Here is a 16009-nt window from a genome sequence, read left to right on the forward strand (position 1 = left end):
ACCTCTCCAGCAGCTCCTTGTCTCTCTCGAGCTGAGGAGCCCAGACCTGGACCCAGTGGCACAGACAGACACACAGACACGCTCCTGTGCATGTGCCAGGCTGAGCCCGCGTGGCTCCAGCTCCAGCTCCATCCGGGCTTGCAGCTCCCTGCCCTCCCGAGCCCGCCTGCTGTGGTGCCCCCTGCTCCTGCTCCAGCTGGGCAGGCTCGTGGGACTCATCGCTCTTACGAGAAGGGGCTGCGGGAGCTGGGCCTGTTCAGTCCAGAGAAGAGAAGGCTGACAGGGGATCTCATCAATGCACATAGATGTCTCCAAGGCGGGCGCCCAGAGGACGGTGCCAGGCCCTTTTCTGTGGTGCCCAGCGGCAGGCGAGGAGCAACGGCCGCAAACCAAAACAAAAAATTTCGAGCTCGACGTGGGGAAGAGTTTCCTTTCGCTGCGGGCGGCAGAGCCCTGGCACAGGCTGCCCGGGGAGGGTGTGGAGTCTGGACCCATGTCAAGCCCACGCGGGCGCGCCCCTGTGCCACCTGCTCTCGGTGACCCTTCCTCGGCAGGCGCGTTGGACTTGGGTGATCTCCAGAGGCCTCTTGCACCCCCAGCTATGCTGTGACTGTGATCCCATGATCCGGTACCGCCCCCCGGCACAGCCCCTGCTCCCCCCCCCCCCCACACACACCGGCGGCAATCCCGAGCCGGCGGCGCTCGGCGCTCGATTGCGGCGCCTTGCACTCCGCTGCGGGGCCGCCACCCCGCTGGTGGTGGTGGTGATGGTGCCGCTCGGTGGTGGATTGCTCGCGCCTGGGCGCGGGGCGCAAGATGGCGGCGGCGCTGGGCCGGGGGCTGGACATCAGCCTGGCGGCGCTGCGGCAGCACGACCCCTACATCAGCGGCATCGTGGACGTGGCCAGCCAGGTGGCGCTCTACACCTTCGGACACCGCGCCAGCCAGTGGGTACGTGCGCCCGGCGAGGCACACACCCCCGCCGCACCGGGGACCGGGGCGGGGAGCGGCCGGGACACGCCCCCACCCGTAGAGCCCCGCCCCCGCCCCGCCCCGCCCGGCCATGGCCGAGGTGTGAGGGTGGGAGTGAGGGAGGGGTGTGCCTGACGGAGCTGAGAGCAGCCCCGTAGGGCCCGGGGAGTGGGCTCTGGGAGGCTGCAGGGTTGTAGGAGTTGTGTCCCGTGCGGCAGGGCGGTGGAGGATGGGGTTTAACTCAGGCGCATGGGAGGTTGAGGTTTAACCAGGTCCAAGGGAGGTTGGGTGTTTAACCCAGGGACACGGGAGACTGGGTGTTTAGCCAGGGCTGTGGAAGACTGGGGATTAACCCAGGGCTGGGGTTTAACCTGCAGCCATGGGAGGTTGGGTGTTAACCAGGTCGATGGAAGACTGTGGTTTAATCCAGGGCAGTGGAAGACTGGAATTTAACCCAGGGCTGTGGGAGACTGGGGTTTAACCAGTGTCTGAAGAACAATGAACATGGTGAAGGGCCTTGAGGGGAAGCCGTATGAGAAGCAGCTGAGGGAACTTGGTCTGTTCAGCTGGAGAAGAGAAGACTGAGAGGAGACCTCATTGTGGTCTACAACTTCCTCAGGAGGGGAAGAGGAGGGATAGGCACTGATCTCTTCTCTGTGGTGACCAGTGATGGGACTCAAGAGAATGGCCTGAAGTTGTGTTTCAGGGGAGGTTTAGACTGGATGAAGAAAAGCGCTCTTCCGTCAGAGGGTGGTTGGGCACTGGAACAGGCTCCCCAGGGATGTGGTCACAGCACCAAGCCTGACAGAGTTTAACCCACTGCCGTGGAAGACTGGGGTTTAACCCCGGGACACGGGCCTCAGACGCTCCTCTGCCCTTCAAACACCTATAATGGAACCCAAACGTGTACAAAAGAGTGAGTGTAGGAGTTAACAGTGCTAAAAAGATTGTTGTAAGATTTAAAACCTTAATTAACTCAGGGAAACTTTTGGTAATCTAACATTCAGGCTCTTTCCAGGTGGTTCTTGCTTTGCTGTAATGGTGGAGCTTAGGGCATATTTTTGAAGAATCTGCACCATCTCCCTTTTGTGTCATTTCCCCTGTACCTGTCCCAAACATTGCCCCTGAGGACAGGTGCCCTTTGGAAAATCCTGACTGGGCTGTGTGCTGCCCTCGGGTGTAGTGGAGAGTTAATCCAGTTTAGCCTCATGGTGTCGTGCATTTAGCCTTTCCATATCTTATCATAAAACTTGGGTCAGATGCATAGTGACCTGTGCTGGCTCCAGCCTCTCACCACCAGCTGATGAAGTTGGGTTTATGTATTTGTGGCTTGGATGAGAGAAGTGAAACTGATGGTCCTGGGAAACAGAGATAAAGGGGGGTTCACTGACAGTGAGCAAAACACTGCCCTGATTTCAACTTCCTTAACTTTCCTTTTCTTCAGGAGAAGACTGATGTGGAAGGAACGCTGTTTGTTTACACAAGGTGAGGACACTACCTTTTAACGTCTGCAGGATGTTTCCATAACCTGTGGATATGGAAAAGCTAGCTGGGATGGAGCGTGAATGAAGTAAATGAAGTCATGAAGTAAATGCTCCCCCTTGTTCAAGGGTGAAAAGAAACTGAAACTGGTAGAAGCAAATGCGGGGAAGAAAACACTGAAGGAGGCACCGCCTTGTATTTTGATAAGACTTCCAAATGTGATTTAAATCTCAATAGGGTAAACTGTAGAAATCTTTTGTGTTGGTTTAATTAGGATGTAGCAGTTTAAAAAGTGTCTGGACAAAAAGCAAATAGTGAAATAAATAACCATATTCTTTAAACTAAGGGAATGGTACAACTTAGGAAGTATTGTTTTCTCTACTTGGAGTACATTCATACTACTTATGTCTGATTGTTCATTTTTCATGCATATTTCATCCAACATTTTGGCTGATTTTAATGCTTTCTTTTAGCAGCACCTCTGATTGTGGCTTTTCAGAGCATCATTTTTATGTCACTTGTTTTAGCACATTTGTTCTGTTATGAAGCCTGCCCTATGTTGTAGTTTCCATGTTAGTGCCTCAGCATTTCCCTGTGACTGTTGTTAAAGTTGGAAAATAATACAGTCAGCAGATCTTGCAGTAGCTGCCAGGGTTTAACACCAAAGCAGAAAGTTTCTTCTTCAACTTTTATGTCAAAGAGGAACTGGTAGGAGAGCTGAGAAAGCAAGAGATTGTTTTGAGAAGGCGAGAGATGTATGTGTGAAGTGACAGAGAGGCCCAGGAGTCTGTGAGCTTTGTGTGAAGTGGGAATGCTGGTTTCAATCTGTAGAGATCTTTTGTACCAGCAGTGGAAATGGTCAACAGTAATTTTTCTAAGCTGCTTTCAGGTGAGTGGAGATAAGATGCTTTTCTAATTACCACCGTGAGAGGAAAGAGCCAGCTCTTTGTTGTGCAAGCAGTAGGTGGATGTGGGTAGTTATGGGCTGCAGAACAGCAGCAGTATTTCCTGGTGTGTTAGTTGTAAAGCTCAAGAACTGACAACATGTAACCTGGTACTCCTTGCATCTGTGATCTTTCACTGTTCTTTTTGTTGCCTGAGGAAATTTCCATTTAGAGCAGGGGTTGATGCCTGGCTGCCCTACAGGCAACAGAATGGAACAGGTTGTGAACTGTGGGTAACATCATACATCATCAGTTTTAACTTTAATTTTCTATTGCTTTGAACAGAGTTATAAAGTTCTGTGGAAAAGACATTGCCAACAGATCACAGGTTGGAGACCAGTGGTGTTGCCTTGGTTGTTTCTCTTTAGTCACAATGTAAAGTGATGTGACCATTTTACTTGAGATAACTTATTTACTACCCATCTCATCTTAGTGAATTCTGAGGAACAGTCAAAAAGTCAGACTTCCAGCTGGGTTAACACCAGTGGAAGTGGTCTGTTTGTTTGTTTTAAGTGAAGCACTGACTGCTGCAAATTAAGGATTCTTGTCAAGGATTCCACTTTTTTTGTTTTTCTGTTGACTCCAATGCTGTAATGCAGCTTCCTTTGCTTTGGGTTTCATAGAGAAATCCACACACCAGCAATTGCCAGAGATGGCACTTTTCCCAAATGTTTATCCATAGTCTTTCCTTTATTGTCATACTTAGTTTGGAAGTAGTATCTCTTGTCAGGATCATGATGGATTTAACAGCTCACCTTTATCTAAATGGCTTGAAGTGTAACCCCCATGAACATGCATAATGATTTAGAGTCATAGAATCATGGAATGGTTTAGGATGGAAGGGACTTTTGAAGATAATCTGGTCTAACTCCTGCTGCCATGGGCAGGGACACCTTCCACTACATCAGGTTCCTCAAAGCCCTGTCCAGCCTGGCCTTGAACACTTCCAGGACATCCACAACTGCTCTGGGCAACCTGTTCCAGTTTCCCAGCACCCTCACTTTTGTTCTTACGCTTTAGATGGCCTGGAAAATCCTCTTTGGGATGCCTGTTACTGTCTGCAATTGTTAACCAGATATTGAAAAGTATGCTTGCACTGGCCCATAACTGACTTATTGTAATTGCTGCTTTCTACTCCAGCAAGAAACTATAGGATAGATGGTGGTGTTGGATAAGGTGATGCTGATAGTCTGTTTATTTCTCACACATAATGTAGGGGTTTGCCATAATTAAAAGGATTACACAAAATACTGCAAGAGCCAGTCGCTATTTCCTTGGCAACAAAATCAGTTTTTTGTGGTACCTCTTAGAAATAATAATAAAAGATTAATAAATTTGGAAAACTATACAGGAAAGAAATTCTAGTGATTTCTTTTTTCCCTCGGCTTGATGGGATTTCTGCTTGTTAATTTTCAGATCGGCTTCTCCAAGGCATGGTTTCACAATTATGAACAGACTGAGCATGGAAAATCGAACTGAGCCTATTACTAAAGACCTTGATTTCCAGCTCCAGGACCCCTTTCTACTGTACAGAAATGCCAGATGTAAGTATGTGACACGTGGGGTTAAATACTGCTTCTCTTAAATATAGCTTCTCTTCAATCTGTTCTTGGTTAAGGCAGTCCAAGTGCTTAGACTGCAGCTCTCAGGGGCTGAAATTAGCTGGTTAACAGGGGAAATTAAAGGAATGTATTTTGCTTTTTTGGTGTGCTGAAAGAGAAGAATTTCTCAGTGCTTCCTAAAATGCCACTCTGCTAAAGAAAGTATTAGCATGTGCTTAGTAGTAATCTCTTAATTTAACTGACAAAGAGTAAATGTTTATTGTGGTGTGTATGTGATGGGCTGAGAGAGGCAGGGAGTGTGTGTTTTCTGAATGTACCCCAGTCAGTGTTGGGAAGTTTTGGAGTGGTATTTGTAGTCTTGGCTTTCTGCATAAAAATAGACAAATGCAGCAAATTCAAACCCTGTTTTGTGCTCCAGCTCCAAAATACTGTCCTTGGAGCACGTTGGAAGGCAGTGTGCCTCTCAGCCATGAGGCGTAACTCTTGACAACATAACGTTGGGTCTCATTTAAACCCTGATGAAAGACAGAGTTATTACTTTGGGCTCTGTGTTTATCTTGCACCATTATCTTTATACCAGAATTAGCAAGTGTCAGGCAAACTCGGAAATAAGTGGAAGACATGGGAAAGCTTACTTGTGCATGCAGATCTGCATACAGAGTGTTACAATGAGCAATTACACGAGAATGAGCAGTTGTAAATATACAGTTTATATCTGTGCTTGGAAGTGGAGCTGTAGTATCATCTGTGCTTTGTCCTTGATGCATAAAAGCAGATTGCAAAAATGTTTTATGTGAACTGTGACGCAGAAGTGTTCCCTCTGGATGAATTAAAGGCTGAAGCAGCCCAATTTGATCATCTGCTAGACCTTTTTACTTCATAAACTACTTTGGAGTTGGAAGGTATATCAAGAGGGAATCCTGTTGTTCACACGCACTATGTGGTAAAAACAATAGAGAAATAACATTTTAAATAGCCCAAATGAAACTGCTATTTTTGAGAGTGTTTTCTAGGCTGACAAAGTATTGGAATTCACAAAGAAACTGAAAAGAAAGGCAGACATATTCAGGCTAACCTAGGACATTAGGATTTTAAGTACCATGAGACCTATTATCCCATCTGTTTTTGAAGGGTCTTTCTTATGTAAGTGTAATCTTCTTTAATGTCATTTTGCAATTCCATTAGGAGTTTATGTGTGTATACACTAGTACCTACATTTTGAAACCTGGTCTATTAATTTTTCATTTTTGTTGAGACAATTGGTATAAAGAGTAATTAGAAGTTGTCATAACTGTGCTGACATGAAGTAAGTCTGATTACTACCTGTAAACTGTGATTGGTTAATTTTTTTATTAGGAGGAAAATCGTGGGGTTTGGAGAGTATAAGCTGTTTTTCCCAAGAGATGTCAGTCTTTTGGGTTTGCAGGGTCTCAAATATTTTAAGTGCTAACCTGTTTTCTTACTTTTGCTCTTCTGATTGTCTCCCCCATCCCACCCAGGGGAGGGGGCAAGCAGCTGCACAGGGCTGAGCTGCTGGCTGGGGTGGACCCCCAGCACCTACACTGACAATTTGCCAGTGGCAACATGGAAGTAGAACTCCCTTTCTTTTAGTTTAGAATCTCTGAGCCGTGAGATCTGACAGTTTTTTGACTTCATGGCACTCTGTACTGGATCGTTCCCTTGAGTGCTGTCATGAAAAAAGAAATTAAGAGATCCCCAGCCCCTGAAACCTGTGGGTTTTAAGCCCTGATGTCGTAGTATTATTTTTCTCTACTGCTTCCAGATGCTAACAAGGAGTACTCAGTAATAGCTGTTTACTTGGCAAAACAGTGGACAGTTTGGCAGTAATACTTAACTTGTTTCCAGATACTGTTATCTTTTTCTAACCTTTTGTTTGACTTGGTGACTTCTTATGCAGTTTTTCATACGTGTCTTCTTTTAGATCTAACAAAACTAACAGTTTCCTCCGTTTTTCCAATTGATATAGTGGCTTTCCTACATAACAGGGCTTTTGTCATAACATAAACATCAGGAAAATACAAAAGCAAGCATTTAGAGAAACAAAGAAGTCCTGCCCAGTGTTTTGCTTCTCCCAGTATTCCGAATATTTGTTGAAACCAACTTCATTTTAGTGCAGCTGAATATCTATGGCTGGTTGTTCCACACAGCCTAAAATAAAACCTCTTGGCAGCCCAAGGTGGTGCTTGTGTACTGGACAAGTCCGCCAGCATTTGTAATAGCTGTCATTTTGTAAAGCTTGCTTTGCATCCAATATATGATTACAACAGAAAGATTTCTTCCAAAATTGTACACAATAAATATAAGTTTTAGGAATACTTAAATTAAGAAAAGAAATATTTCATCTTACTTTATTGTTTTTTCATATTTCTTCTGTTGTTCTATATGATCCTGGTCATCTTAAGTTGAAATACTGTCTAAACACCATGTTGGAGACACAGTCTAATCCCAGGACTTTTCAGGCTGGATTTGGGATCCATGCCAGTTAATGTTTGCACTGATCTACTGTTTTGCAGAGAAGTTTAGTTTGAGAAATCTGTTAGGCTGGAGCTGGGGTTATTCGTTTCAAAGCCAGGAGGGAAGATCAAATTACAGTTTTTAATGTCAGCAGAAATCTTTGTCCACCAAGAAGAGAAGGTTTATGTATCAAATAGGGAATTTTCAATGTGACCTTTAAACTTACCTAGTTAACTGCAATTTTAGATGCTTGCTTTATGAGAGCAAGACAGGAGTCCTCTTTTTGTTTAGATCATCTAACAATTCTAAGGGTTTTAAAAAATTTCCTGGGTTCTATATTTGAATAATCTTAACTACACAATTACTACTTTTTTCATTGGTTTTTGGTGATATTTATTGTGAAAACCAATATTTAGAGCCTGTTGCTTAAGCCTTGGTGACGAATAATATGAGATAGTTGAGAAGAAATACAAGGTGGTAAATTATTGAGTAAATGAACCTAATTTTCTCTCTTTAGAACTGATCAGCTATATAATAATTACATCTGTTCCTCACTGTGTATTGTACCAGGTGTTTATGCCTTTGTACTGGGTCAGTGAATTATTTCCTCAGTTGACTGATTTAGCTTTTCATTGCTGAATACTGTTTTTCATGCTTACAGGTCACAGAGAATTTGGTCAACAGTAAGTTGTATATCTCAGAGTTAGCTTCACCTTGAGCATTTCAGCTGCCAGAGAAGAACACAAGATCCTACCTTAAAATAGTGTGCTAATTGTGACAATGATCTGATACAGGTTAATTGGGTGCTTTTCTGCTCTAACGAGTGGAGAAAGAAATTGTGTGGCAGATTGACAAATACTTTATAACAAGTTTCTGTGCCTATTGGCAGAGCAGTTGCTTTTCATTTCTGTGCCACATTTGCAGCAAGGCCTTTGATCCTGTCATCTCCTGGGCTTGAAGCAGAATGAAGCCTTTCTAGTCAGATGTGTCTACTGAATTTGAGCCTTAGCAGAGGTTCAGTAAGTGGTCCAAAAGCAGACCAGACATGCCTGTTTTTGTCAAACCTGCCTAGGCACATGTGAGACGTACATAAGCTCATCCTTGTTTCAGTTGTCCAGTTTAACATGCCACCATGTGTCTGTCAGAACCCTGAAAATGTTATATTTTCCCAGATTTCTACACTGCAAAGATGTCTAGTAGATGGGATGGAAGGGAGAGGGAAGTTTGCCAGCTGTCCAACGAAGTTTTGTGGGGTTTTTGTTTGTGGTTCGGTTTTGTGTTTTTTTTCCTTCCCATGTAGGTCATAAATATTTTGTAGGACAATTTTTCCAAATATATCCCTGGGGACAAGTGATTGTAAAATGTTTAGGAAAAGACAACGGTGTATGTTCTTCTCAAACTATTGTATTTCAGTCTTAAATTCTAAATTACAGCATCCAAGGGCCCTCTTAAGCAGAACAACTCATCTTCTTTTGAGACTGATTGTGGCTCATTTTAGTTCACCCTCCTAAGTAAATACATCCTGGTAAAAAATACTAAATGGATAACAAGTGTCCTGCCTCTGCAGGCATTTCTGAAGACCTAGTGACCCTGCAAGTAGCATTTCTTAGTTTGAAGGCTGTTAGAAGGTTACTTCAGAAGGAAAAGTAGGAGACAACACTAAGAGAATCTGAGTGATATGTAAAAAAGTTAATATATCGTGGAAACCAATCCTCTTTTGGGTATCATAGTGTCTTGTTTACCCTGAAATATGTTTCCAGTCTATATTACATTATACATTCTGTAACATGGGGTTTCAGATCTCTTCTTCTGAAATGTGTTTTTAATCGAGAACAAAACCAGCATTTGGTGGTTAAATTTATTTGTGTATATATTTAGATTCAGCCTTCTGCATATTGACCAGTAAACTACTACTTGCTCAATTGTTTCCATTGAGACAGGCAAAATAGATATTCCAGGCTTTGTTTTTATGAGGTAGTAGAGTTTCTCTTTGGTTTTTGGTTCAGTTTAGAATGGAGAGCCTTATTTATCAGCCTCCTGCCTGCCAACACACGGTATCTGGTCCAATAACAAAAAACCTGACATGATGAAAGCAGTAAATTGCAACGTGTATTCAGTTGATTATTCCCCAAATGCTCATTTGTTTTTCAGAATTTTGAAACAAATACCTTGAAGTGTTTTTAACTTCATTCAATTTGTATTATTTTTCTCTAAAATCAGTGGTCTACTAATTCAGAAGTATGACATGGCTTTCTGTTGCTGCATCATTAAGCAAATGCAGTGATTTTTGTCACAGCTGAATAACTTAAAACAATTTTTTTGAGGTTAAGTTTGATTGCAGAATTATTATTCTGGCCTGCTACAACCTGCATGTTTTGTCGAAAATATTTCTGTAGTTTAAAACTCTTTGAAAAATGTTTGTCGGTTTGGAACAAAAGTGCAAGCTAAAACTATAGAAATTCAAAGTGATTTTGGTAGAAGGGCCTAGCCCTCTTTAGGGGTATATTCTTCTCAGCCTGTTTTTTTGTTAAACAGATTTGGGTAAAGGTTTTTTTAAGAAGCCTGCCTGGGCTGACTACTGCCACCTGTTCAGAATACGAATGCTTGTGGTTTACCTGCGGTTCTGTCCTTGGAGACATTTTTGTCTCAGAGATATAAACAAACCTCTCCTCCTTCTCTCCATTCCAATTTCTCTCCTTTGATCAGCATTATAAAAATTCATCATGTATCCAGCAAGACAGAACAACAGCAGAGGTCACAGTTGTCTTCCCTGAGCGTTCCTGACCTTAAAGTGAAACCTCAGTTTTGCTGAGAGTGTTGGAATGCTAACACATACCCAACTTTTTCAAGTTTCAAAAGAAAATATACATGCTGAAAATAATTACTGTCTTACTAAGAGTTAATTCTAAACCCAGAAAATGAAAGTTGCAGCATGAGCTTTGTCGTGTTGTTTGCTTTTTTCTTCCTGAAACCTGTTATACAGTTTGTGTCCAGCTTAACTGCTTTTGAGTTTGTCAAGTGCAAATTTTCTTGACACAAGCAAGCGAGTTTCTTACTGCCTCTGTTTATCAAGTGCATAGTGATGATTTATGTTTTTTCATGTGGGATGCTCTCTAGTACTCAGTTAATTGACTTCCTTCTACCTACACTCAGAAATTATGTGTTCATAGGCTAGTTTACAAAAGCATATTTAAAGGCATTACTAATTTCCTACTATGTTTCCCATATAGTTCCTCCGTTTGTGGTCTGTATTTCAACTAACTGGTGATTTTAATGTGCTTAGAAAATGGTAAAAATTGCTTCAGAATGTCAAGAAAAATAATAAACTGCCCCTTGGAAGTGGTATAGATACCAATTTACATTTTTATAACTAAACCCATAAAATATGTACATTTATATATTAGATCCTTGTGCTTTCTGCCTCATTTTAATTTTCAAGGATGCCTGAAAATCTTGAATGCCTGCCTGCTGAGATATAAAAGTATTATTGTAACTTGATGGCATAACTTTAATACTATTTTGCAGTCAAGAATGGATGGATGTGCAGCAGTTCTGGCTCAAGGCAAGTGAGTTTTAAGATCAGGAACTGTGATTTTGCTATCTAGTGGTTATTTGGCTTACCTGTTCTAGAGTACAAAAGCTGATACACCTGGTTTTATAACTAAACTCGGCTCAAATCTGTGGAAGAAGTGGGTTTTTAATGTAGTGAGAGGGACAGGAAAATTTGTTTTAAAGAAGTATGCATAAATGCAAATTGATTAAAAATAAATTGACTGAAAAAGTGCCATAGGACATTGTTTTCTGTGAAAACTTTTAGTTGATCATAATTTTTTCTTTTCCTAAGTCTCTCTCTTACTGAAGCCAGCCCTGGAATAAATGACCTGCAGAGGTCCCAACCAAACTAAATTATTATTGTGATTCTAGGATTAGCAGATATTGGTTAATTCTACTTAAGAGTGTTTGGGGTTTTTTCTGCTTATTGTGGAGAGTAAATGTTCTGTGATTTAGGTTTTTAGGGTTCCAATGAAAAAAAAAAAAAAAAAAAAAAAACAAAAGAAGAGGGGGAACTGCAATATCCCTTTTTGTTTGTTGTTTTTAAAGAAAAATTTTTTGTACTAGTAAGTGTTTCTAAATTTAGGTTTTCCAGTGCTGCCTTATTTGTTTTCCTTAAAACTAAATAAAATCTGTGTTTTTCAGGGGAATTTGTAGATACCACTTGTGAAGGCCTTAAGTTTAAGACGTAAGTTTGGATGTGTCACACCCTGTCCCTTGTCACTCCACCCAATACAGCACAGGTATTTCTATTCGGACTTTCTTAAAAGGATGTTTTAGTTGTTCCTTCCTCACCCTTCCTACCCTGAGGATTTGTTAGGTGGTGTGAAAGCCTTTGACTGAGCAAAGCAAACAATTTAGAATGGTTTGCCTTCGTGAAGTGGCTTTTTGCAGCTGTAACTGTGATGACTGCAGCTGTCTTTTTGCTCTAATTACGTGTTGTGCCTCAAGGGTGGTCAGAACTAAGTGTAAGGAAAAGAAGTGCAGTAATCCTAAAGCAGGTTTTCAGTTCTGTGTGACGATGGAGTCCAGTCTGAAAGTCTGAGTAACTATATGCCAAGTGAGAAGAAATGGGCTAAGGAGCTAAGATAACAAAGCTATGTAGTCTTTTGATGGCTGGTAATTATTTTGTGTATGGTGGAAGTATATCTCTGCCTGGGCAAACAAATTCCTAGGAGAAGTTAGGCAGAGTAGAATTAAAAACATGTATCAAGCACCCTGCTGTTGTGGATGAGTTCCTGTATCGAGTGGAAGGAGAGTAATACTGCATGTATCTGCTAGACACAGTCTTTGTTTCCCATTTATGGATGTCAGCATATAAGCAAGATATTAGCTTGTCTGGAGGTTCACTGTTGAGAGTGTACTGCCAGGGCTGGGAATTCCGGACATCTTTTCAAGATAAGATAGGCATATGATGCAGCAAAGCTCAAGGGTTCAAGTTGGAACAGATAATTATTTTTTTTTTTTCAGAGAGGTTATTTTCGTGTGACTACCTGTATGCCCTCTACTTCACACACACCTCCTTGTATAGCATAAAATGGTGGGTGTTTCAAGATCATGGTAAACACGTACCTGAATGCCTACATATTTCTTCTGCAAATGAGAATATTACAGAGCAAGTTGCTTTCAGCAATCTCTTGCATAACCGCCTTTTCAGCTTAATCCCTTCACATGCTAACACACGTATTTAGTGTTTCCAGCTTTTGTATATTTTAAACTTCTTAGCCTCTTTGTCCAAAAAAAACCCCAAAAACCTTTATCTTTCTTTTTTCTTATACTTGCATTCCTTTTTTTTTTTTTTTTATCATGTCACAGTGGGAGTTGGAAAGCCATGTTCATTAGATGCTCAAAATACAATATATTGCTAAGAGAAGCCATTCATCTACTTAACTCCTCAGCTTGGAGAATTACCAGAATTATCTAAATCCTGTGGTGGTATGAACACACATTCAGGAGTTCACAGTACATTATCACCAAATATTACTCTAAGTTATTAGTGTAGTCTCCTACATTATACAGAGTGCTCTGTTTAAATAGGAAGGCAATACTCATCGCAGCAGGTAGAGAACAGTGCAATCCCTGTGCACACAACTTTGTCTTACCTCCAGGTTTGATGTAGAAGCAGTTCAGCTGAGTTTCATGCACCAGCTTCCCCTTATACTTCGTGTCAGGCTCCCCTGGCTGGTGGCTGGGGAGCGGGTGATACGCTTGCCGAACCAAGGCTTGAAACATTTTAAAATTCCAAGGAGCTGAACCTAAGTGTATTTTCTATAGATAGAAAAGGCACATTCCATTTGGTCAACTTTTTCTTGCTTCTGAGTTATTTTATGCAGTAGCCTTGTACAGAAGTTAAAGCTTGGATGCTACTTTAAGTTAGTGACAACTGGATCTTTTAATCTAGAAACTATTTTCTAGCTCTTTGAAACCTCTGCAATATCTCTTGCGTTATCCTTCCTTTTCTTGCTCTTCACTCTTAATCCTTTCCTTGTCCTCTGTGCCTTATGCTCAGCTGGAGCCTTCTCCTCCCCCTGTCGTTTTTCAGGAAAACTTGGATTGAGGAGTGAAGATAATGGGCGCCATCCACCCGTCAGCTCATCACCTCACCGAGCCACGGCGATCTCTGGTTTCTGTATATCAGCACGGACTTCTCTGATAATATCCTCTTGTGCTTGAAAAAAAATAGGTTTGTCTAGCAGAGGGTGGACTTCACTCCTGACATAGCCAGAAAACTTCTCTTGGAATGTGAGCTTGCTCACTTGTGCTCTTTTATATGTGTGTGTATATATATAAAAATATTTGTAACCTTCTCTGAAAACATGGAAGATAAATATGTGAGCGAGTGCATCCCACAGTGCATATACAAGCTGCTCACTTCTGTCTAACATTGATTTAATAGGGGCTCTTGAGTGCCTCATCAGCGCTCCCTTCCTCAAAACAAGCCTTAAATCGTCAGTAAACAATACTTTTCAATTACAGGAGGAAAAAGGAAAGAAACCCTTCCCAAGTGTAAGATAGCATAGCCTTTAAAGGACAAGGAATGTGTTATATACAGAAACACGGTGGAGTGCTCCAGTGGAATTCCACTCAGGCTGCTAATGCAGCGTTGCTTTTTTGACTTAACTGCCTTACAAACTACTAACAGTGTTGGGCTTGATGCCTGCTGTCTGCTCTGCTTTAATGGTTGTGGCTGCAGCCCAGTTGTTGGTTTTGCTGCACAGAGCTTGCTTTAATAAAATATAAACTTCTCATGTCATAAAGAGTTACTTAAAATCAATCATAAAATACCCCAGTGGGTTTTACCTGCTAGATTCATTATTTTGGACATACATAGGCCTAGGTCTTTTGGGGCCTGTTTCAGTAATCCTTTTGCAAAGCAGAGATATTATTTATATGAATAAAACCGACCAGAGATTCTGTAGCCAGGAGAAAAAAAAAAAGTAAGAGATGTAAGACATATGCTTCAGGTGAGAAGTCAGCAATAAAGGGGCAAGGAAGATTCTTCCTGAGAATCATCTGGTGTTGGTCATTGTCTTAGCCAGGATATGGACTTTCAGTTTGATGAGCTCCACCAATTCTTTTGTCCCTGCCAAACAAACTGCCTTTCTGTAAAATTTTAGTATTATTTGCTAAATAACATCCAGTGTTACATTCTCTACATGGGAATGTGTAGCATCTCTCAATTAAGAACTTCATGAAATTTCATAATAATTAGAAAAAGGAGAGAAATAACATTGTATTTTTATGTAAGGTATTACATGCCTTCCTGCAGGGCTTTACTGCTTTCTTTTTATTGTTATCTCTTTTTTATTCTGGTTTCTCTCACATGAATATTTCTCTCTCTAACACTCTCTATCAGAAAACAAAGTAGATGTTCAAATTTGCACTGAGAGTTAAAAGCTGAAGGAGGGGAAAGACTGAGGAAGCAGAAGATACATTTTATTCCTAAAGGATTATACATGAGCTAATAAAATACTGCTAACTTCTGAAGCAAAATGAAATATGCATTTTTACTTTCTGTGTGAAAATAATACAATTGCTGTAGTAAAAATAATCCAGTGCAAAATTCCAAATTTTTATTTAAATTCAACTATGTGTCTAGTGTATATTCATGGATTCAAAGTTGCAGGGTACCTCCCAGTGCTGCTGTTGTGAAATGTCTGGCTGCTAATATAAAATTATTTTGATAAATGTGGGGGGGTTTTCTGTTGGATTACAGGTCTAAAGTAAGGAAATGTTTACTGCTGAAATTGCATTTTCTCGGTGGCAAACTTGATCTCAGGGGTACAGTCTGTTTCTCCCTTTGTACGTGTGCCCACAGAGAATGTCTTGTGTTCAAGAAGGCAGAAAAATCAGTAAACTAGTAAGTAATCTGAACACTAACAATACAATTTTAAAAGATATACAAATATGTGTAAAAATAATTACAGTAATCAGAAGAAAAAAGCAACGAGGTAGTTCGAGGAGGTGGTGTTTGTATCTTCATGAAAGAAATTGCTAAGCTGCGATTTCACAAGAAAAATATCGATGAAACATTTCTATTCATACTTTAATGATCATTCAGCTTTCAAGCATGCAAAAATGCAGTGGCCATATGTGAATGATAAAGGGTTCAGGGGCGCAGTCATCTACTGAAATTTATCTTGGGAGCACAGTGTGAACCAACCCACAGCTGGAGCAAACCTATTACTGTTTGCCTGTCATTATGTGAGAACAAGGAGAAGCCTTTCTGGGCCTGTGAAATTGTTATATCACTAAAAATTGCACGTACTTAAAAATTTCCAACTGCAGCTCTACAGACAAGCAGATGTCACTGAAGGCAATGTAGCAGCTGACTGCAAGGGAAAGAATGGCTACAGAGTAGTAGAGAAGAATTCTTTAATGTGTTGAATATAACATGGTAACAGGCTGTGGCAAAGCAATAAGAGGAAATATGTAAGATATGCTGTAAATATGAAGTAAACGTTTAAAATCTCAGGAGGAGTAGTTGACTTTACTTTTGCCTATTTCTATGTGGATTTTTTT

The 16009-nt window shown here is 41.3% G+C and overlaps 1 protein-coding gene across 3 annotated transcripts in view; it reads left to right on the forward strand.

Moving 5' to 3' along the window:
* Window positions 1-806: 806 nt before the first annotated feature.
* The window catches only part of DCP1B (decapping mRNA 1B), a 42562-nt gene continuing 27359 nt past the window's right edge, over window positions 807-16009 (forward strand). For 2 of the 3 annotated variants that reach the window (XM_027726714.2, XM_039383229.1), the window contains exons 1-3: window positions 807-951; window positions 2417-2457; window positions 4815-4942. In XM_027726714.2, the coding sequence (XP_027582515.2) occupies window positions 817-951; window positions 2417-2457; window positions 4815-4942 (304 nt within the window). In that variant the 5' untranslated portion in view covers window positions 807-816. Of the gene's footprint in view, window positions 952-1648; window positions 1889-2416; window positions 2458-4814; window positions 4943-16009 lie in introns of those variants that run through there. The other variant, XM_027726717.2, reaches the window with a different exon arrangement.

This window comes from Pipra filicauda, unplaced genomic scaffold (genome assembly GCF_003945595.2).
Source record: "Pipra filicauda isolate LSUMZ 115617 unplaced genomic scaffold, ASM394559v2 scaffold2_size9829703_pilon, whole genome shotgun sequence".
NCBI classification, from domain to species: domain Eukaryota; kingdom Metazoa; phylum Chordata; class Aves; order Passeriformes; family Pipridae; genus Pipra; species Pipra filicauda.